General features: G+C 46.4%; 1 protein-coding gene across 6 annotated transcripts in view; it reads left to right on the top strand.

The window, feature by feature from the left end:
- Positions 1–24,022, top strand: part of ETV6 (ETS variant transcription factor 6) — a 257,342-nt gene that overhangs the window by 211,311 nt on the left and 22,009 nt on the right. For all 6 annotated transcript variants that reach the window (XM_047866506.1, XM_047866505.1, XM_047866510.1 and 3 more), the window contains 2 exons: positions 6,268–6,402; positions 21,546–22,091. In XM_047866506.1, coding sequence (XP_047722462.1) covers positions 6,268–6,402; positions 21,546–22,091 — 681 coding nt within the window. The remainder of the gene's footprint in view (positions 1–6,267; positions 6,403–21,545; positions 22,092–24,022) is intronic.

Raw genomic sequence — 24,022 nt, forward strand, 5'->3', positions numbered from 1 at the left:
CTGAAGCCATGGAATGTTCTAGAAGGAGGCAAGTAGTGAGTGCTGCTGCTGAATGTTGCTGAGAGTCAGAGTCCCCAGGTACCGAACATCCTCCCCTGACGAGGTCAGCAGTCGAAGGGGAGAGTCATGGCGACAGCAGGGCTGGTCAGTCCCTCAGACAAGCTTGGCTGTGATGCAACCAGAAAAACAGCAGTAGTTGGAGGGGAAGATGAGGACGAGGGGTGTGTGCGTGTGCTTGTGTGTGTGTGTGTGTGTGTGTGTGTGTGTGTGTGTGTAGAAAACAGGAAAACCTGACACTGCTCAAATGCTAAAGGAAGAATCCCATAGAAAGAGGCTGAAGATACAACTGTGAACTAGAGAGAGAGACTGAATTAGAAATGTCTATGTGACGTGATGTCAACTGGAAAAAAACATACTCGATACGCACAAATGTGACTTCATGCATTGTATATGCACTTTAAATTTTTTTTCAACGTTTATTTTATTTTTGGGACAGAGAGAGACAGAGCATGAACAGGGGAGGGGCAGAGAGAGAGAGGGAGACACAGAATCGGAAACAGGCTCCAGGCTCTGAGCCATCAGCCCAGAGCCTGACGCAGGGCTCGAACTCACAGACCGCGAGATCGTGACCTGGCTGAAGTCGGACGCTTAACCGACTGCGCCACCCAGGCGCCCCTGTATATGCACTTTATTTTTTTTTTTTTTAATTTTTTTTTTTTTAACGTTTTATTTATTTTTGAGACAGAGAGAGACAGAGCATGAACGGGGGAGGGGCAGAGAGAGAGGGAGACACAGAATTGGAAGCAGGCTCCAGGCTCTGAGCCATCAGCCCAGAGCCCGACGCGGGGCTCGAACTCACGGACCGCGAGATCGTGACCTGGCTGAAGTCGGACGCTTAACCGACTGCGCCACCCAGGCGCCCCTGTATATGCACTTTAAATACACAACTGTTGAAGCAAAGCAAATAGTTTCCAGATTTTTTGAGACATGTGTGTTACTAATTCTCACAATCACAAGGGGTGCCACCTCTTGGGCCCACATTATTGCAGACACAGGGCTGCTGCCTGTCCACATCATCTCACCTGTCTTCCTAGCAGCCCAGCCAAGTCTGTGGCATTGTTCTCACTTGAGACAAAAGAAGGTTAAATAAGCCATGAGTTAAGCCTCACTGAGAAAAGATATTTGCCCGGGGGCATGCAGCTGACAAGTAGTGGAACCAGGGTTTGAACTTGGGACTTCTTTGATCCAGAGCCCAAGCTCTTCCCTCTAATAGGAAGGAAACATAGATGACTTTAGCCCCCCAAATAGCATTTGTATGTTCTCAGCCTTCAGACACGAGTTACGTTGAGAAGGCAACTTGTAGCAGGTTTGTTTACTCTCTCTACTTACCCGTTTGAAACAAATTACATATAAAATTTGTACTGTACTAAATACAATTTAGTATAAATTGTATTTATAAATACTATTACTGTATATATACTGCATACTGCATACCTTATACTAATCCTGTATAAATAAATACTATTTATAAATACTATAAACACTAAATACTAAAAAAGAATTTATTCTCAAAGTAGATGCCTGGCTTTTCACCATCAAGGCCACCGGTGCAAAATTATATGTATGTGTAGCGTGTGGGTTTCTGTGCTGTATACGTGTGTGCGCATATGCGCTGTGTGTGTGTGTGCATGCAAGTACAACACGTGTCACATGTGTGCGTGTACCCAGGAGTACATCTAGGTCTTATGGGGCCTGAAGCTTATAATCTGGGGGACACAAGTAGGTCTAGGGCTCCTCCCGGGAGCCTATGCAGGTGAAAGCCTTGAAGCTCAACTAGCTTCTTGGCAACTCTACTTTGCACATACATGTGCGTCCATGAACTATGTATGTACGCACGAAGATACATAGAGAAACCAACCAGAGCTACTGCCCCTTAAACAATAGCCTTGGTTCCATTGTTTAGTACGATAACAGCACCTTTTACAGTCGGTACCAGGTATTTCTTTTCTGGGGAGACAGAGAAGATTTATCACGAATTAAATTAAATTAAAGAATTTTTTAACAGGTGCTTTTGAATTCAAGCCAGTGGTCATTAGCTAAGTTAAATATGCAGTGCTATGGCTCATGCTCTTTATTTTCAGCAGGCAAATAAATATAACATATATTTTTTAAAAAATTTTTTAATATTTATTTTTAAGAGACAGAGAGACAAAATTGGGGGGGGGTGGGCAGAGAGAGAGGGAGACACAGAATTTGAAGCAAGCTCCAGGATCTGGGCTGTCAGCCCAGAGCCCAACATGGGGCTCGAACCCATAAACTGTGAGATCATGACCTGAGCCAAAGTCGGACGCTTAACTGACTGAGCCACCCAGGCGCCCCAAGTATAACTTATTTTTAAATGTCTTTTTTTTTAATCCAGAGATCTTTTTGTTAGTATTACTTTTTAGATATGATCTTCTGTGTATGTGAATATTTTTAAGAGTGTAGCAAGAGAACAGGCTGGGTGTCGAAGGGAATAGGAGGCAGGGGAGATGGGATAGGATGGGAGGCCGCCTTTATTTATTTGGAAAGCTATTGTAGACGAGACACATGTTCTGTGTTGTTCCAGAGCCAAAACTAGGAACCGAGGTCCACGAGATTGCAGGGGAGGCCAGGTTCCAACTTAACAGAAGAACTTCCTATCGACTCGAGCTGTCCAAAAATGGTTTGCTTATGTTAGTGGCCAGCTGCCCATCACTGGAAGTGCTCAGCCAAAGCTACTTCTTGGCAGGGGAAGGGGAGGCAGGGGACTTCTACTGAACACAAGTTTGAGTCGATCGAAGTAACCTCTAGAATCCTTTCTAAGATTGCAAGCTGTTATTGGGCACACGCTGTTACTGCCAACCACGCATACACAGGGCATGCACAGTAAGTTGGTTTTTCCCCCGTAGTAGTGATGCATTTGTGCTAAGCCAGCCACATTCCCCGACTGAGCCCCTGGTTGCTGAGGAAACATGGCTGTGAATGGACTGATCCATCTATGGCCGTACTCTATGGTCTTAGAGTTAAATTTTCGCACCCATTAGTCAGCCGTCCCAGGTGGCACTTACAAATGTTACGTTACTGGTTCTCATAACGGGCTTATGGTTTAGGTAAGGAACTGGCAGAGTTCCACTCGATTCACCCCTCCCCTGCTTTCTTTTGCACAGATAGGAACCTTCTCTGCCTGGCTCCCTTTGCCAGCTGTGGGATGAGAGACAGAAGAGAGCCAGCACAGAAGGCTGGGCAGGTCTAGGGCAGAGAACCTGCCAGTCCTTCCGTGGGGCTGCCCACCGGGCCAGGGGGAGGTGTTGGAGAAGCCAATATGGGTGAATGGCCTCCCTTAACCTTGTTCTTTTCTGGAGGGAGAACATAACAATGACCATGACCCACACACCCCTTCTTTGTTCTCCCCGTGAGACTGCCTCAAGGGTCCACAGGTCTGCCCTGTGCCACTTTAATAATATCAATAATGACAACGATGGTGGTGAGGATAGTGGTGGTCACAAAACCAGCTAGTGTTTGCTGAGTTATTACTATTTGCTGGTCGCCGTGATGTGCTTTTCACAGGGATCGCCTCATCCAGTCCTCACACTGATTCTACGAGGCAGTTATTAACGTGACCATTTTATTTTATTTTTTTTTTTTTCAACGTTTATTTATTTTTGGGACAGAGAGAGACAGAGCATGAACAGGGGAGGGGCAGAGAGAGAGGGAGACACAGAATCGGAAACAGGCTCCAGGCTCTGAGCTATCAGCCCAGAGCCCGACGCGGGGCTCGAACCCACGGACCGCGAGATCGTGACCTGGCTGAAGTCGGACGCTTAACCGACTGTGCCACCCAGGCGCCCCAAACGTGACCATTTTAAAGACCAGGAAACTGAGAACTAGAGAGAGTGAAGAGCATGCCCAAGGCACCAGTCTGACTCCAGAGCATAGACTCTTCCCCATTCTGCTTTATTGCCTCACTTTCTATATGTACATAGAGAAGTGGAAACACAAAAAGAAGTGACCTGCCCTGGCTTTGACCACCTCCCAGCAGAAGAGTCTTTAACCTTCTCACAGCAGGACATCTGCAGCCCGGGGAGGCACTCCCGAGGAGGGGCCAGCATGAACACACGTACCTCACCTGCTCCCTCCTCGAACCCTCCCAGCAGACTTCCAAGGCAGATGCTGTTTGCATCTCACAGGGAAGTTCAAGGACTTGCTCAAGGTCACCTGGTGCAGAGGGGCTGGGACGCAGGCCCAGGCGGCCGCATCTGCACGTCCATGCCTTCCCCGCCACATCAGCCCGCCTCTCTGAACGAACAAAGTTGAACACCCTCACAGACACTAAATTTATATTTCCTGGCCTCCTCTTCCAAAATGGATACACTAATTACTGACCATTTTTTTTAGTAATAGTAATCATCAGGAACACATTTTTCAGTGTGTTCGTTTTCTCTTCTGCGTACTACCGAAATAAAGCATTGCTGAAACCCACAGGATAAAACCCAGCGGGTGTGAGGCCGTGTAAATTAAGAAAAGTTCAGGAAGACATTACAGTAAACCCGAAGAAACAAAGTGTTGATTAGGGACTTATTTTTGTACGCGATTAAAATATGAATCATTAAAATAGGACCGTATTTCAGGCTCTATATTCTCATCGCATCAGAGACGACATTACCATGACTACTAGGTTCATATTAGATGGGCTCCAGGCCTCCTGAGCTCAGAGAACACAGTCGTGTGCACCACGGTTCTACCTGACACGGAACATTTGTAAAAGTCTGGCTCACGACACCTCTGCATCTTCTCACCCATGTCATCAAAAGGAAATTCCCAAGTGACATGCTTGTCTTCAGCTCTTTAAAGGCTTGTGCTTTATTTCATCGTAATAGTAAATAGTGTCACTAAGTAATAATGTTAATGACAACCAACACTCAAAGGTAGAGGAAGGAACAGAATCAAAGCAAAGACACAAAGGCACCTCAGGAGTCCCTTAGAACACAGCGATCTTGAACTTTATTTGGTACAAAGGGTTTGCAGAAAGAAAGAAACTAATATGGAGCGTTTCTTGGGTTCAGACAGAGTTTAAAAGAAAAAAATAATTCAGCAATAGCCCAAAATATGCAGTTAAATCAAGTGGTTCATTAAAGTATCTGTTAAAAATGGCTAAAATTAGAGACAAAAGCCCATTGTCTGGTGCAATTGTTGACTGCCTGCATATCTGTATTTGGAAGGGCGTAGGGGGACAGTCAGAAGCCTGTGGTATTTTAAAGATTCATCACCCACCCCTAAGGGGTTTTGAGCACCCACCTGCATTTTTGAACTTGAATCTAAGCCAAAGAGGTGGGACAAGACCATGACAGGTTTTGGGGGAGGTTTTGTTTTGCTAATTAACTACTCAGTGGACATTTTAAATACCAAATATATCAGAACAGAGGCACCTAGTTCAGACCAGCCCCCACCATCCTCTGCGAGGGGCTGACATCTAGAAATGATCTTCTAGAGGCCTGTAGAACCTTGGAGCGATGCCTGTGTGTATTTTTAAAGGAGGGGAGCATCCCAGAATGTGCCAGTTCTTTATAGGGTATCTTTAATAGTTAGCCCCTCTGACTGGAGTTGTGCGTTTTTCATACGCATTCTCTTCCTGCCTGGGGTTGGGATGGGTTTGAAAGGCTTTTGTTTTGTTTTGTTTTTTTCCTGTCGGAAGCTCTCTATGAATTGCCAGTGGAGCATCAAAAATTTTCATACTTAATGACTTCGTCATTCTTCTTTGGTTCATCAGAAATGCAAGCAAAGATTGATAGGAAAATATTTTTCGCGAGAATGGTAGCAACAAATTGGAATCGTTGAAATGCCCAACAAAGTCCGGTACCTTCCTGCGATGGGCTGTCATTTTGCAGCTAGTGGAGCCGTTCAATAATGTGGAGAGAAAAAGAGACATACAAAACCCTAGTACAAGCCTGATTCTCACTATAAAACCATAGATAGTGGTAACAGGACTCCTTTCTCTGCGCAATGGGATTATAGGTGCTTCCCGTTCTCTCGTTTTCAGCATTTTTTAAGCATTTTTTGTATATTCCTTTCATAATTTAAAAAGTCCAATTAAAACAACGATCCCATGGCTCCAACCTTAGGAGTTTCCCCTGTGTGCTCCATGCACATCTGGCCGACCATTACGTCATTGCCACCCATAGAGTCGAAGCCCAGTGTGTTAACTAAAATGTTCCCTTTGCTCTAGTTCTCTTTCCGTTTTCTTCCCAGGTGATGTGCTCTATGAACTCCTTCAGCATATTCTGAAGCAGAGGAAACCTCGGATTCTTTTTTCACCCTTCTTCCACCCCGGAAACTCTATACACACACAGCCAGAAGTCCTACTGCATCAGAACCATGAAGAAGGTACCAGAGGAACCTTTTCTTTCCTTTCATCAGGGTTAGACAATCCAAAAGGTTTCATCGTTTATTGGATGCGTTGTTCCTATTCATGTGATTGGTTCGTCATTGAACAAACATGTATTGATGCCAAGGTGAATAGGACGGAATCTTGGTTCTCCACAATTCATAAAGAAATGAGATGCATAGATCCATGTATATCAAAGCACAGCTGTAATAGTGAGCACCACGAAGAGAGACTGGGAGGGGAAATTACATCCAGGCACAAGCATCAGGGGCAGCCTCATAAAGCAGGTGCTTCTGGAGGCTTCCTTGATGGTGCAGCAGAATTCTGATAAGCAAGGATAAAGTGGGGAACCCTCTAGGCAGAAGAGGTAGGGTGGAGTGAGCCCCTGGAACAAAGAGCCATCAGATGACTTAGGTTATAGAGCTTATCTTCCCCTCCCCCCCCCACACACACCAGCCTTTTGTTCTAGAAAATATCAGACAGCAGAGATTTCTCCCAAATAGAGAAAATAAAGTAAATAAACCCCTGTGAGCCATCGCCCTGTTTCAACAATAATCAACACTTTCCTTTGGCAGAGTTAGTCCAAGGAGGTTATATTGGACCCTGAATGTAAAGGACTTTAATGAAGGAGCATAAGGGGGTCTTTGAAAATTTGTGAGTAGAGGGTACTAAGAGTTGGGGGACTCCAACCCTGTGAACTCTGATGGACCAGGGGTTCCACCTTCGTGCACCAAAGGTGGTTCCTTGCGGTGTGCTCAGCCTAAGTGCCTACTTCAGATGTACCCAGTGCTCCACTTCTCCAGTAAGCTCCAATGGTCATAAAATCGTCAGTAGAAAACAGAAAAAAAGGCCAGAATTGACCTGGGGCCCCGGACCTTGTTCTAAAGCAGGTGTTTGGGTGCAGAAACCTGTTGTTAAAATCTTACTTTGTGCCCTATTCCGTTGAACGGCGATGCCTCGTGCCTCTGACGAATGTTATGTCCATGTTCTTCCCTCCACGGATCAGTTAGACAACAGACGTGGGGACCCAAAGTAACACTTTTAAACTTGTGCTTTCTCTTAGGACCTGATTTACTAGGGGCCTGAACCCCTGGTGCCTCGGGGGTATTTCCTTAAATCGAGTGGGCATCTTCAAGAGCAGGGCTAATCGTTTTGTTTTGTTGTTGGCAAACCAAAAAATGAGAAGTTATTTGTTTTCTTAATTAACACTTCACAAAAGACAGCCTGACTCCGGGTGACCGCCATCGCTTCCTGGAGCCAAGCGCTTCACAGCAGGGCCCCTTGCTTTCCTGATGGAGAGTAAATGAGCGTTGCTTGCCTGCTCCCTGCCTGTTTCTCTCTCATCCTTTCTTCCTCCTGCTCTACTCTGGCTTCATTTAGCCGCCGCCCTCCCCAACCCCCAACAATTCGGGTTCTCCGTCCTTTTGCACTTCCTGCCTTGTACATTTCCGGCTTTCGTCATTGCCAGCAGCGATTCCAGAGGAGGTTTACTGAAGCTTGACATTAAGGCAAGAACCGTATTACCTAGCTTGCCTCTTCAGATACAAAGGTGAAGGATGGGCTTTTTTTCCCTCCCCCTCTTTAAAAAAAAACCCATTTGGAATTCCTGTTCCTCTTTTTATTCCCAGATGTGATTGGAGGCTTAACGGGCTCTCCTTCCTCCCTTCTCCTTGGTCTGATTTGACTCAGAAGTTAGCGTGTCGTTGTTCTCATTTGCCGGGGCTGATCAATGGAGAAAGCTGGGCTCACTGCCTCTCAGAGCTGCTGTCAGGCTAAGTAAATACAGACGCACCACTGCATACGCCGTAAGGAGCTGTGCTCTCGAGTGTTCGGATGGTGGTCGTAACGACTCAGTGGGTAAAAGAATGGAGTTAATGAGACCAAGGTCGAGGGCTTCATCACCCTGCAGACCGGTGATGAGCTCTGTCTCAGCTCTTAAAAGTAGTGTGTTCTCAGAAACCATTCCTTAAAGCTCTCAGTCAGCAAACAACACCTGAGGGTGCAGGCCTGTTCAGACGCAGGGCGCGTTCTCTCAGGTGAACAGGTGGACGCACGAGAAGGGCGGTTTAGGTCTTTGTCAGATGGCGTCAAATGAGAAGCGCTCTACAAGGCATGGAGGTGATGTGAAGAGGCTGCCTGTCCCCAGACTGCCACTGGTAACAAGGGGACCCTCTAGAGAGGGGAACGGACTGGTACAAGTTCCCTACCTCCGAACACCTCCCGCCTCTTTCCCTTTTCTCCACCAAAAAGAAGAACACATCTAGCTCAACATGAGTGATCTCTAGAATGAATACTGTTATGCTTGCTTGTGAATGGTAAAACACTAATACAGACATCTGTTAGCACACAGAAAGCTCTGGTCCTGAAAGAAGAGGCTCTAGAGTGAAATTATACATATCAAATACTCTAACCCCCAACGATCTATTCCCCATAATTGGGGATACAGTCCTTTGGAAAAGTATGTTGCTGTTGACGTGACACAGAGATAATATGACAGAATGGAAGGACAACAGGGACATTGCGGAGGAGAACCGATCGGCCCCTCAACGGCCTGGCACAGGGAGGCGCAAAGACAGCGTTCCATTCACCCCCCGCGACTTCGCCTCATCCCTCCCACCGACTTTACCAACTCAGACATCCATCGCTGCACAATGGGAACTGATCTCGCCATACAGACAGATCTTGGTGAATCTCGCAACCCTTCCCCCATAGGTCCCCCATCTGAGTACGTGACATTGAAATCACACCGGGCAGCCATGTGGCGGTGCCAGAAGCTAGGAGGTTGGTGTTAGGGCTCAGAGGCTCCCCTCCAGGCCCTGAGGGGAGAGGTGGGCCATGATACTGCTTCCAGTTGGGCAGAGCAGACTCCTGACGTCCTCCTATGTCTAGAGAGCCAGGATTGCCACTCTCTTCCCCTGCGTACTTACGAGAGCGCAGCATTATACATTAGAATTTCTCGCCCCTAGCGAGCCACGGCGACAGTGAAACAGGACTCCCAGCAAGTATGCTGGGAAATGGGCATGAGCCAGGACCACCGCAGACAAGCCAGCACGCGTGGTCAGCTTAGATGACATTTTTGAAAGGGCGGGATTCTGAAGTCGGGAGAGCAGGCTCTAATCCTCTATTCTGCCAAAGCTTAAGGGCTGAGTTACTCTTCTCTGGCCCTCGGTTTCCCCAGCTGTAGGACAGGGATTAGCCCGAATGGTCTCCGATCTCCTGCACTCTCAACTCCTGCATTCCCTCCGAAGTCTGGGTTCTCCCTGGGCGATAAGAAGATGGCCAAGACATGTTATCTACCTTCAGGGCCTTGGGTAACTAAAATCCAGAAAAACCTAAATGTGTCCTGCTTGATGTTGCTCAGAAACAGCTGAACATCACGTCTGTCCTCACTTGTGTCACCATATCAAGAACTGCCGATGATATTACCCCTCTGAGTAGTCAAACCAAGAGTGGCACGGTTCCTTTATCGCGTGACGAAAGCCTCCGTTCCAGCGGATCCCTTTTCTTTGATGGTTGTGACTCATTTTATCAGCATGCTATGAACGAGTTAGATGTGAGGTAGATCGTGACGTAGGAAGGAGACGAACCGAAAAACGATAGCGCTTCGTTCACCAAAACCAGGAGGTAAATGTCTTCAGAAATGTCAAGTCGGCAAATGATGATAAAATAAATGTATTTGGTCACACACAGTTATATCAACTTCTTTTGACACCGTAGGTCCTGAAATCAGTTACTTTTAGCTTCCATGGAGTAATTACAAAGAAAGACTTTGTTCCAAAGCGTATATCCGATCGCCGGTAGGCCTTTGGTGGTAAAACTGCTTGAATCGTGATTCCCTGAAAGCTCAGGGAGCAATATGAAATGTGCTTCTGGCTCTGCAGAGTCACCCCTGTAGGACTGGCTCTGCACAAGTCTGTAGGGACAAGGAACAAGATTTGTGTTTATCATGTGCTGTCATCCGGTGACCCCTCTGGGCATCCTCTTACCCTTTCAGCTCTGTAGTCCCACCCTCTCCTCTGCCCACCCTCTCCTCTGCCCCATCTAAGGGAGTGGGAGGTGATTTTCAATCACTTTAATTTTAATTTTTTTAAGTCCTTATTCATTTTGGAGACAGAGAGACACATAGAGGGTGAGTGGGGGAGGAGCAGAGAGAGAGACGGAGACGCAGAATCCCAAGCAGGCTCCAGGCTCTGAACTGACAGCACGGAGCCCGACGCGGGGCTCAAACTCACGGACCATGAGATCATGACCTGAGCTGAAGTCAGACGCTTAACCGACCGAGCTACGCAGGTGCCCCTAATCACTTTAATTTGAAAATATTCACACATGCAGGGCTGTGATTGTTTCTGCAACAGTGGACACACTTTTAAGACACAAGTTTTGCTCTGGAGCAGCCCTTGGTCACCAGGTGGACACAGACATCGTAAGTGGTGAGAACGTTCCCGTGTCACAACAGTTGACCTCGATTATCCGTACAACCAGCACACGGTGACGGCCCAGAGAACAGAGAGAAGTCATTTCTCCATGGGGAGTGAGGGAGGTGGCATGCGTTCCGGGATTGCCTGCAGATTTTCATTTATGTGATTGCTTTATGGCAAGAAATGTTTCGCTTCCACCCCACCCTCCCCCACTACCAAATCCGAGTGCCCAAACACTGCTCTGGAGGAAGAAAATCTTACACAATTCTAATGAGATCATTAAAGAAGATGAGGTCTGTGAATCTGCTTCATAGTGACAAAATAACAGCTAACGTTTATTGGGTCTTTGCTGTGTGCCAGGCCCTGTTCTAAGCTCTTACGTGTCTAAACCATTTCCTCTTCTCAACTACCCTATAAGGAAGGTAATGTTATCCCCACCTGATGGGTGAGGAAATAGAGGCCAAGAGCCCCCAGATTACACACTTACCGAGTGCCCTGGGTCTGCTTTGCTCTGATGCCTGTGTTCATTCCATTGCAGCATGAATGAGCTAACCAAATAACATTTTTGTTAATGTGTCTTGTGCACATTAATTCCTGGAAACAGGACCAAAGATGGGGCAATGAGAAGAACTGGGGAGACCAGGACCCCTGACTGGGGTACAGGATGGCAGGTGCCCAGCAAGCCTGCTTACAGTTTTTCTGCCTCACGGCACTTGAAAATCGAAACAAACAAACAAAACCGTCAGAGATAACTTTTGAGATACCGCTGTATGTCTGCAACTCATCATACTAAAAACTCACGCTAATTCGGACTGCCTTAACCCACTAGAGATCGTTGAACGCCTCAGAACAAATGGACTTGGCATGAAGAAAATCCCCAGCCTGGGAGAAGTGTGGGCTCGGAGTCAGACACTGGCTTCTGAGTGCAGGAGCGCTGGCTGTCACCCCCTTGGGAACCAGCCCTTTGGCTCCCTTGGAGCTGGCCCCTCAGGATAGCTGCTGAATAGGCACCCGGGTAGATAAAGTTTTTAGCTGATCCAGCCATCCTCTTACTGGTTGCTGTAAAAACTTCCCTGATTCTCTAGTCTTACTGGAACCGTGTTGATGAGATTAAGGTGTCAGGGAGGCCATTGGCTAGGGTTTGACATCTGTGTTAATCCTGTAATGCTTACCGGAGCCAGAGAGCACAATGGGGTTGGTGTGTGTGTGCACACGGGCTCTGGATCCCGACCATCTGGGTTCAGATCCCAGCTCCCCTGTTTACCGGCTGTGTGAGTTTACGCAAGTTGCTTAACTTCCTTGTCTCTCCGTTTCCAGCTGTAAAAGGAGGATAGTGGCAATACCCGTTGGATATGATTGATTTAAGAAAAGAATCAAGTTAGTGTGGCAAATGCCCTTAGAACAAGAGCTGTCACTCAGGAAATGTTACTCATTACCATTATTGGATATTTCTTACCACTGTTTGGTTGGGGTTTTTTCTTCCGCCTAAAAAATATTTCATTGTGATTAAATATGCATAACATCATCTTAGCCATTTTTAAAAAATTTTTTTGGCATTCACTCATTTTTGAAAGGCAGTGAGAGACAGAGCATGAATGGGGGAGGGGGAGAGAGAGAGAGTGAGACACGGAAACAGAAGCAGGCTCCGAGCTGTCAGCACGGAGCCCGACACGGGGCTCGAACCCACAGGCCGCGAGATGATGATGACCTGAGCCGAAATGGGCCGCTTAACCGACTGATCCACCCAGGAGCCCCTCGTTGTAGCCATTTTTAAGCCATTCTAAGCCATTTTGCATACAGTCAGGTAGTGTAAGCGTGTTCACATTGCTGTGCAATGGTCGGGGTTTTTGTTTCTCTTACCTCCAATCCCAGCCGTCCTAATCATTTCAGTTATTGTGACTAAACACGCTGTGTGCGGACACCGGGTTTGTGCATCCCGGACACAGGGAGGGCCTTGCTGCCTCCCCGCGCCCTGATAACAGAATTCCTTCACAGGCACACCAGGCCCCCTGCGTTACATTCTATGGGAAAATACATTTCAAACACCAACCCCGGTTGCTCGCAGGGCACAGCCTGTTTTGAAAATGAGTGGTGCTCATATTTTGTTACCTCACCGTAGCAGGCACAGGGTTGGTCCTCCGTGACCCCGTTGGGACCCTTCCAACTGTCTCCTCTCACGGTTAAGCACCGCAAGGTTAACCTCTTGTGCCCCTTTTAATTCTGTGATTCTTGGGTCTGGCTGGAGACAATGAGGTCCCCCCAGAGGAAGACCAGCAAATCTTGACTTCCTGTTGTCCCCCCCGGGACACCAGGGAACACTTTTGCCCTTGGCCTCCTCATTCCCACTCTTCTCTTAACTCCTTCTCCCCCTGTCTAGGGCCCCTTTGTCCTGCTTTGCTTCCTATGTTTCAGAGGCTGGGGCAGTGTGACCTTTTACCCTCTGACCCTTGTCCTCTGATGGAACATTTGATTGTGACGGGAGAGTGTGGAACCCTGGCGTGGTGCACAGAGCCTCTTCATCTGTCTAGACCATCAGTCTCCTTCAGAGAGGGCCCGCTCACCTTCCCCGCCTCCTCTGGCGTCCTCCAGTCATGTGGAGGCTGCCCGTAGCCAGGGGCTAGCTGGCTCTATTAAACCAGAAACTTTAGCGCAAGAGATCCGTAATATGCATGACTAACTCTCCCCAGGTACCCGGGAAGTTTTCAAGAAACTTCCTCTTAGCCCTGGGGAAGTGCTATCTGAGCGCTTTGAGATAAGGGGACTGGGGCGGTTGGGGTTCACCTCCAGAGCAGGAAGCCCTCTGTTATCTTGCTCTTTCCCCTCTCCAGCACTCTGACTTATCTCTGTGCCACCCTGACCCCCTCCCTATAAATGATTCACAGGGTTTACCCCCACATGTCTAATTGGCTCATTTGAAACCTGACCCCGCTGGTTTCTTCATTCACTTCTTTTGTGCGGCTTTACTGAGACCGAGGCTGGCAGACTGGCTCTGTGCCTTCTGTGCTGAGCCACTGGCAGAGGCTAGCCTGTTTGGAGGCTATCCTGCCCACAGGCAATAAAGATGAAACCTCAGAGTCCTGCAGTTCACCTGCCTTGAGTTTTCTGGGAGCTCACGTAGGATTCTTTGTTTACGACCTCACGCATCTGCGCATCATACGCTCCAAACTTCTGGTTTTCTTCTCAGGCCCTTTAGTGACAGTTGCAACTTGCGAGGTGAATAGACTGAAATGGGCAGGTGGAAGTCAGTGGAATATCTCAGTGGGACCTCTTGGAAAAGGAAGGGGCAGGTGGTGGTGGCGGGGCGGGGGGGCGATGTGTTAGTATGCTAGGTCCACCATAACAAAGTACCACAAATTGGGTGGCTTAAACAACGGATTTATTGTCTCACAGTTCTGGAGGCTAGAAGTCCAAGATCAAGGTGAGGGCAGGATCGGTTCCTTCTGAGGGCTGGGAGGGAGAGGCTGTTCTGTGCCTCTCTCTTAGCTTCTGGTGGTCTGCTGGCCACCTTGGGTATTCCTTGACTGGTAGATCTCTGCCTTCATCATCACCTGGCATGCGCCCTGTGCACATTGACTCATAATTCAGCACCCATAGCCTTTGCTTGTGTTTTTTTATGTGTCTCTTTTCTCCATTAGACTATTATATCCTTGAGGACCACTTTTCCTTACTCTTTGCATCCAAGACTCTACTTGAAATACGGTTGGCATCACTGAAGGTTATGTGGTTCAACGCATAGTTTGTAATCGCTATGTGGCAAAACCGTCCCCCTCCGTTCATGTAATCTGTGCCTGTCTATGTGTCCAAATTCTCCTTTTCATAAGGGCACCAGTCATATTGTGTTAGAGAACCCCCCATTCTAATATGACTTTATCTTAAGTGATGACATCTGCAACGACCCTATTTCTAAATAAGGTCACATTCTGAGGCATAGGGGTTGGGACTTCAATATATGAATTGAAGGGTATGGGAGAAGAGGCAGGCAGCACAGTTCAACCCATAGCAAGGGGTGACAGACCCTAAGCGTGTGTAGGAAATCTATTTTGAATTGCACCTGAAGACCAAGAGCATTTAATCTCTATAGCTCTTCGTATCATTTGTGGTTCCCACTAATCTTTTACAAAGTCATGCTGGGAAGTGGTTCCTTTCAGAATGTGGAACACAGTGGACTGAGGCTGATTGAGTAAGTCACCTGCTGGGCCTGTTGATTTGCATCTCACTGACTAGCTTCTCTTATCGCTGCCCATGGCCTTGGGAAAGCATAGTGGTGGAAATGTCATCCTGGTGTGTGAGATACAAGCTCCAGCCTTTGCTCTACCCTGGAAATTTCCTACTTAAAGCCCATGACTTTTTTTTTTTTTTATGTTTATTCACTTTTTTGAGAGACAGAGTGTGAGCAGAGCAGGGGCAGAGAGAGAGGGAGACACAGAATCCGAAACAGGCTCCAGTCTCCGAGCTGTTAGCCCAGAGCCCGACATGGGGCTCAAACTCACGAACCGTGAGATCATGACTTGAGCCGAAGTTGGACGCTTAACCGACTGAGCCACCCAGGCGCCGCAAAGCCCATGACTTTTAACCAAAGGCGGTTTTTGTTGGTTTAAGTTTACTAGTTATTCATTATTTATAACATGTTTAAATTGGGTCAAATTTTGATGAATTTTAAATGGACAAACTTTTCTAATGAGTACAAGAAAAGAAGACAAAAGAAATCAGACCTTTTTTGTGCTCGTCACATTTAAAGTCTTAATTTATTTGGGCTGTTTGGGATTATTTGTACCTAAAAGAGGTCTGCAAAGAGAAAGGTTTGGGATTAGAAAACACTTTCAACCAGGATGGGTTCCCTACCAGTCCTTGGTCGTCCCTGCCCCCTTCCCTCCATGCCCACACTGACTAATTATGTGTGGCTTTCTTGCGCATTTCCCTCCCGTATCAAGACCTTCAGACCGAGGGCAATGTGGATAATTTCCCAGCTCTCCAGCTGGGCAGTTCACCAAGAATAAACCCAGACATCAAGGCCAGACCAAAAAAATCTTCTTGTTTTAGACAGAAGACTCCTACATCTGGGGGATTTAATGCACCCACTGTCCGCTCAGTGCATTTCCTGTGTCCGGAGCTTCTCTGCCTGCCGGCTCTGGTCTCAGAAGTTTCCATCCCCTGCTGCCAACTTGTAATAACAGGGGCAGCAGGCGGCAGGGTAGGAGCGTCATAGCCTACTCCATACGTGGGCGCATGCTTTGCAAACTGAAACAAAGCTTGGAAGGTCTTATTGCGGGACTTTCGGCCTTGACAGTGGTTGTGCCCAGACCACCAGGAGCCTGGAATTAAATACCCTTGGATCCAGTTCTCTACCATTAATGTTATCAACTTCATCAAGTACTTCCTCTTTGAGTGGTGTCTGCAGAGAAATAAATAAATCAAGCTCCTCCAAGTCCTGTTCCTGCCTGGACCCAGAGTCAAAAGTACAATCTGAGTTGGATTATCCAGAGCACTGTCTCCCTCCTTCATTGTTCCCAAAGATCTGGGCAGGAACGGAGAGTGAAATCTCTCCAGGACATTACATCAGTTCCTCTTTTACCCTTGGCATGAAAAGTCTTCCTCTCATAGTCCACCCAGACTTCCTAAGGCTTGCCCCGAGCTCACACCCATAGGCTGATCCTTGAAGCCCAAGACATCAAAGAAAGCCTGCAGGTGACCAGACTACTGGCCAACGCCTGTTTCTGTTTTGAAATTTGTAAGACAGGAAATGGACTCAGGAAATAGGATTTTTCAGTACACGGTCTTCATCGTCCTTAGGTATTGTTAAACCTTAATAAGCTTTTAAGTAAAGGGAGAAAATGGCATTGAGAAGAAAATGCACGAAACTTCGAAATGCAACCATTTTAAGTAGTTGCTTATCGTGATCGTGTTCTGTGACAGAGAAGAGAGAAATTCATTTTTGTGGACAGCAGAGTTGAGATCCTTATTAGCTATGAAAGGAAAATCTGCCTCATCCCCAAAAGATGGCAGGTCATTTTATCACGCTAATAATCTCAGCCATTAAAGTTAACTCCGTGGGGGGGCGCCTGGGTGGCTCAGTCAGTTGAGCATCCGACTTCCCCTCAGGTCATGATCTCGCGGTTTGTGAGTTCCAGCCCCACATCGGGCTCTGTGCTGACAGCTCGGAGCCTGGAGCCTGCTTCGGATTCTGTCTCTCCTCCTCTCTCTGCCCCTCCCCTGGTCATGCTCTGTCTCTCTGTCTCTCAATAATAAATAAACGTTAAAAAAAAAATTAACTCCATGAGCCTAATCAGTTAAGTACCCTGTAAGCATGTATTTGCGTTTGGGTTAAAGTGAAGAATTTAGTACTTGTTATCCCAACGTGTATCCTTGCAAGCTTGACTAAGTACTTATAAAAACAAAAAACAGGGGCACCTGGGTGGCTTGGTCGGTTAAGCATCCGACTCTTGGTTTCAACTCAGGTCATGATCTCATGGTTTCATGAGTTCGGGACCTGCATCAGGCTCTGCACTGCCAGAATCCCCTCTTGGGATTCTCTCTCCCTGTCTCTGTCCCTCTCCTACTTGTGCGGTCTCTGTCTCTCTCAAAATAAATAAATAAAACTTAAAAAAAAAAAAACTTTTTATAGTGGAAAATATCAAACTTACACAAAATTAGAATTAGTTAATGAGCCACCGTGTACCCATCACAAGCTCCATTAATCAATTCATGACCAGTCTTGTTTCTTCTGTGCCCCACCTACTCTCTGCTTTCAAATTAATTTCATTTCAAATTAATTTAAAGCAAATTCTGGATATAATTTCATCTGTAAATATATCAGTACAGGTCTGAAAAGATAAGGACCCTTTATGAAGTCATAAACCCAAAACCATCACATCACCAGAAAACTAACAGTTCTTCAGTATCATCAAATACCTTATTAATGTTCACATTTTTTCCAACTATGTCATAAATGTTTTTACCATTTCCTTGAATCAGAATCCAAGCAAGCGTCTATACATTGCAGATGGTTTATGTGTCTCTAAGTCTCCTTAAATCTTTAGGTCTCCATCCATATCTTTCTTGTGCACATACTTGAGCGCTCTCTCTCTCTCTGTCTCTCTCTCTCTCTGGGTGTTTAAAAGGAGTTATCCATAATTAGTATAACTTTCCCTGTGTACATAGTATATCTTTTTCCCCACTTCTGGTTGCTTTGGGGATTTTCTCTTTATCTTTGGTTTTTAGCAGTTTGACTATGATATGCCTGGATGTAACTTTTGTATTTATCCTGCTTGGTATTTGCTGAGCATCTCGGGTCTTTAAGTTTGCTGTTGTTGTTGCTACCAAATTTGGGAGCCATTTGGTCATTATTCTTTTTCTTTTTTTTTCTTTTCTTTTTTTTTTTTTTTTCTTTTGGCTTCATTCTTTCTGTTCTCTCTTTGGATTCCAATTACATATCCATTAGACCATTTAATATTGTTCCACAGGTCACTGAGGATCCATTTGTTTATTTGGTTTTGTTTTTAACTTTTATTGATCTCTCTTCAAATTTATGAACCCTTCCTTCTGTTATCTCTAATCTGTTGTTAAGTCCATCTTTCATATACTGTATTTTTCAGTACTCGAATCTTTTTTTTTATAGTATCCATTTCTCTTCTGAAATTCTCTATCTGTTATATCTCATTATGACCATCATTTCCTTCAAGTGTTTACCCTTAAATTTCTCAATATCCTTTAAGGTTCTTTTTTGCTAATACTAACACCTAGATTATCTCAGAGTCTTTTTCTGTTGACTGCGTTTCCTGTTGATTATGGGTCACATTTTTCTGTTTTGTTTTGTTTTGTTTTGTTTTGTTTTCACATATCCAGAACATCTTTATTGAATACTGGACATTACACGTGATACATTGTAGAGACTCTAGATTGTGTTACATTCCTCTGAAGAATGTTGATTTTTGTTCCAGCAGGTAAATGACTAGCCAGTCACTTTGAATTTGTGGTGACTTGGTCCTGCATTTGGTTAGGGCAGATCCATTTCAGTTTTGCCTTTAGCCCTCAAGAAAATCCCTTTGTTCTGGAGCATAGGCCTTACTCCTAAGGTGTGGCCGTTCTGGGCTAATAAACAGCCTGAGGTGTTTACAGAGCCTTTGTTGCTAGGATTCAAATTCCGAATTCTGTCTCCAATACAGGGGCCAGTAACTGACATTCCTGCTCTTATCTTTCAGCCATACAGCTGTTGCTTTCCACTGAGCTCTTTAGAGCTCCCCCTGCACATGCGCTGTTCAGGAGCACATGTTAAGGATTTGAGGGAACTTTATGTGCCAATTTAGCGGCTGCTCCCCCTGAGGCTCTCTCCTTTATGGGTTTGCTTTCTCAATTTTTTGCCATTCGGGCAACTCCACACTCTATTCCCTGACAGATTCCACAACTTCCGGTTCATTTTCTACCGGCCCCCTGCTAATGTGAACTGGGGAGGACCCTCAGGGCTACATAAATTTGGATCTCACCTGTGCAGTTCTCTTCCTTCCAGAGTGAAACTCCCTTCAGTGTTCTCCAGTACTTTCAAATAACTTTTATAAATGTTCCATCATTTCTATATGTAGGAATGTTAGTTGGGTACAAGCCACTCTGTCATCTGTCAGACTGGAATCGCCTTCTCCTTTATTACAGAAAGGTGCTGGACTACCAAATACTTCTCCTGCCTTCGCATACCTAATCATAGAGCCTGGAGACCAGGCCTTAGGAGAATATTGACACACCCCTCATTCTGTTTTATAGCTGTGTAGTCCTTCATTGTTTACAGATAGAGTATAATTTATTAAGCCAGTCTCCTACTGATAGCTGTTCGAGCGAGTAAGCACTTTTAGATGCATGGCAGCAGGCTACGCGTTAGTTACGAAATAAACCCTTTGCCTGCAAGCAGGTGATCTTTTAGTGATCGTGAACAATATTTCTTTTGTTCACTGTCTCCTGTAACAGATCTAGAGGCATCCCCATTTTTCTGTTAATCCTTTGTAAAACTTGGACCACCAAGTTTTGGCCACCACCTTAATCTCTGTCTACTAACCCTATCAGATTCCTGGATCCCCTTTATACGTTCTTCCTATAGATATTACCATAATGGACAAAGGAGATATCTTTGACTTGCTTGACTTAGAATCATGGGCAAATCTCTGACCTGAAAGCGTGTGCATCCTTTTGGTGCAACAGCTCTGGGAACAGAGGCGGCCAGAGAAACCTCACGAAGATGAGTTTGAGGCACTGTAGCAAGTTCCGTTTTTGTAGGCAGATTTTTGTTCCTTCCCTCCCCTAAGCAGGTGCTCCTAAAGCCACACATAGGCTGGTCCATCCCTCAACCCAGCCCACAGGACTACTTCTGTTGCTGAGCTATGTACTCTTCTGATGTTGTCCCTGCTCTCAAGTATCACCAGCTTGGAAGTTCAAGGGGGATGGGGTGGAGGCACTGTTGGGGTGCCCATCCCTCCTTTTCCTTCCTTACCTCTACCTGTCTATGAGCATTCATAGGGTCTGTGCACTCAGAAACAAAATGATCCTGGGGCGCCTGGGTGGCTCAGTCAGTTAAGCGTCCAACTTCGGCTCAGGCGATGATCTCGTGGTTTGTCAGTTCGAGCCCCACATCTAGTTCTGTGCTGACAGCTTCGGATTCTGTGTCTCCCTCTCTCTCTGCCCCTCCACTGCTTGCACTCTGTGTCTCTCTCTTTCTCTCAAAAATAGATAATCATTAAAAATTAAAAAAAAAAAAAAAGATCCCAAATCTTCTTTCAAGATTGTCATTCTGTAAATCAGACCCACTGTCCATGCTTAGAGCAGGTTTTGATACTTTTCCCCCTGGTTTCTGTATAGCAAAGTGGCAGAAATTGTAATGGGTACCTGCCAGAGTACTTACCAGAGTCTGGGTCTAATTCCCTGTCTGTGTGTCTTTGAGTAAGTTGCTGAACTTCTGTATGCCTCCTTTTTATCACCTGTAAAATAGGAATAATGGTATTAGCATCTCCTACTTAGGAGTGTTATACATTTTAAACTGTATAATCCAGTACCAAGGATATAGTAACTGCTTTAGCAGTAGTATAATAGTGTCATTAGCATTAACACCAACAACAATGCCCCGGAGGCAGAGAATACATACATTTAGTGATGAAAATGTAAGCCCATGAAAGTATCTGGAAAGCAACCCTTAAGGAATCCAAAAGCCACATCCAAGAGTCAAGTAACAAAAAGCTAAAGAACACAAATTTGGCTTCCTTGTGTTTATAAGCTACTAGTAAGTGATTAATGGAAAGCTTGTGGTCATTCTTAGCCTGTCTAGTGTAGGAAAAGAATTTCAAGTATGTGCACTTTGTTTTTTTTAATTTTTTTAATGTTTATTATTTTTGAGAGAGAGAGAGAAAGAAACAGAGAGCAGGAGAGGGGCAGAGAGACAGAGAGGGAGATACAGAATCTGAAGCAGGCTCCAGACTCTGAGCTGTCAGCACTGACCCCGATGCGGGGCTCGAACCCACAAACCGTGAGATCATGATCTGAGCCAAAGTCGGATGCTTAACTGACTGAGCCACCCAGGTGCCCTTTTCATTGTTTTTTTAAACAGCAAAAAAGACATTCCATATCCAGGGACGAAAGGTGCTGCCCAGCACACACACGGGCTCCAGTGCTCACTACCTTTATAACCACAGCAGGCTCCCTCTCCGGACAACTCACCGGGGTCAGTGATGGTCTCTTCCTCTGCTCCACAGATAATTGTGTCCAGAGGACCCCGAGGCCTCCGGTGGAGAACGTGCACCACAACCCCCCCACCATTGAACTGTTGCACCGGTCTAGATCGCCTGTCACAGCCAATCACCGGCCTTCTCCCGACCCCGAGCAGCGGCCCCTCCGGTCCCCCCTGGACAACATGATCCGCCGCCTCTCCCCGGCCGAGAGGGCCCAGGGGCCGAGGCTCCACCAGGAGAACAACCACCAGGAGTCCTACCCCCTGTCAGTGTCTCCCATGGAGAATAACCACTGCCCGCCGTCCTCCGAGCCCCACCAGAAGCCATCGAGCCCCCGGCAGGAGAGCACACGCGTGATCCAGCTGATGCCCAGTCCCATCATGCACCCTTTGATCCTGAACCCCCGGCACTCCGTGGATTTCAAACAGTCCAGGCTCTCTGAGGACGGGCTGCATAGGGAAGGCAAGCCCATCAACCTGTCCCATCGGGAAGACCTGGCGTACATGAACCACATCATGGTCTCTGTCTCCCCGCCCGAGGAGCACGCCATGCCCATTGGGAGAATAGCAGGTAGGTGAGCGCCGCCCCCCTCACGACAACTCCAGCCTCAGGGGAGACCTGACAAGCCCCGCTGTCTCCCCAGCCTTGCAGCTGGCCTCACACGGGTTCCCAATTAGGCGCCCTCGAAGGTTCTGTGAGGGCAAGCGGAGGCTTCTGCCTGAATGAAGTGAAATCCCTAATGGGCTAGTTAATGAGCCACTGGGATGGAGTAGTTAATGAGCCTCAGAAATGTTAAGAAACAAATGTCCTACGTCCAGCTTACAAGGAGAGTCACATCAGAATCATGGCTAAGCGAAAACATTTAAAATAAAAGGTTTATGAGCATGCTAATGGCCCTGTCTTGAAGTTTCCAGCAGCTAATTAATGACCAGACACAGCATAAAGAACCTTTGTCTCAGATTCAGACCTGTAATTCTGTCCCGTGGGCAGTAACTCAACGTAGCCTTCACCTTGGGAGAAGGTGGGAGAGAAAAACACGATTATGGTATTGGAGGCAGATGTTCCTGGGTCGTTTGGACAGAGGAAACCACTCCCGAATTCTTCTCCTTTTATGATGACAAGCCCAAATTTGCTTCCCTCAGACAAGAAACGAGTGGAAACCAGTGGGAAAAAATCTACACATTGTGTTGTGCTCGTCTGCCCGTAATTTACATGAAGTCATCCCCCAGACACTTACTCCTGCAGCCACTTGGCAAGGGCAGCTCTTTTCCTAGAGCATCTCTCCCTTCAGGAGACAGTTGTTGAGCACCTACTATGCACAGATAAATGCATCAGGAAGTAGGGGGACACAGAGCTGATGGAACAGTTGTCTCCTCAAGGAATTTAATATTTACTGGCGGAGACAGATGGGAAAACCACTAACTAAGCTGTAAGGCACGGTGAAATCAGTCATATGTCCCATTCATTCGGTACACGAGCACTTATCGAGTGCTGACTGTGTGCTAGGATAATTAAGTCCTGTGGAAGCAAAGCAGGGAGAAGGTGCATTTTGACTGCAGGAATTGAGGAAGGGCTTTGCAGAGAGGTCGCTCAGGGCTGAAGGGGAATATGTGTTCAGTAACGGGAGGGAGGCACAGAGGAAGGAGAAGTCAGACCCGGTCAGGGAAAGGCGAGAATTGCCCCCTTCCTCCATGAGCTGTCCCCCAGGCCAGAGCCCCAGCTAAGCCCCAGGATGGAGCCGTGCTCCTAACAGCGTGACCGCACAGGGAGCTACAGGCTACATTAACTCCCTCTGCCGTGACGCATTGTCCCTTTTTTATTTAAATTATTTGTTTCTAAATTTTTCTCTGGCTTCAGGTACACCTCCAGTGTTGCCTCAGTTTTACTGTTACAAATCATTTACGTGAGTGTGTTGAATGAAGAAAATGAAATGGCAAAGGAATGTGACTTACGTTTGAAAAACCATGAAAAGTGAAATGATCTGTGTCTGGGATTTGATTCAAAAGGATCCCACGGCACTGGGGGTGAAGCATGGGTGGGGTGTACATAAAATAAGGCTGGCTGTGAGCTAACGGCTGTATGGCTGGGTGACGGATACAACGGGGATTCGTGTTATTTTTTTCTCCACCTTTACATATATGCCTATGTGTGTATGTATGTTTTAATCTAAAAACAAATCGTGAAAGGAAAAACATAGGGGGGTTATAAAGAAGCAAAGCGCTCAAACAAGACACGTGAATTTCCCCAGATGGTTGGAGAAAGAGGATGGGGTCAGTACATGACTGTGAAGCATATAAATGACTTGTCTTATGCTTCCCAGGCCAGACCTTTCTTGCCTATACGTACCCTTCGTGTCTTATTTCTTGCACGGTCTATACAGCAGTACTGGACATTTTGCAGATACTTTCTACTTGTTTCTCATTCTCCGGGTAGCTCTTAGAAGCTGCTTATTACCGCTATATTCATTTTATATGAAAAGTCATCTGGACCAGGGAAGCCAC

This window comes from Prionailurus viverrinus, chromosome B4, assembly GCF_022837055.1.
Source record: "Prionailurus viverrinus isolate Anna chromosome B4, UM_Priviv_1.0, whole genome shotgun sequence".
Lineage (NCBI taxonomy): Eukaryota > Metazoa > Chordata > Mammalia > Carnivora > Felidae > Prionailurus > Prionailurus viverrinus.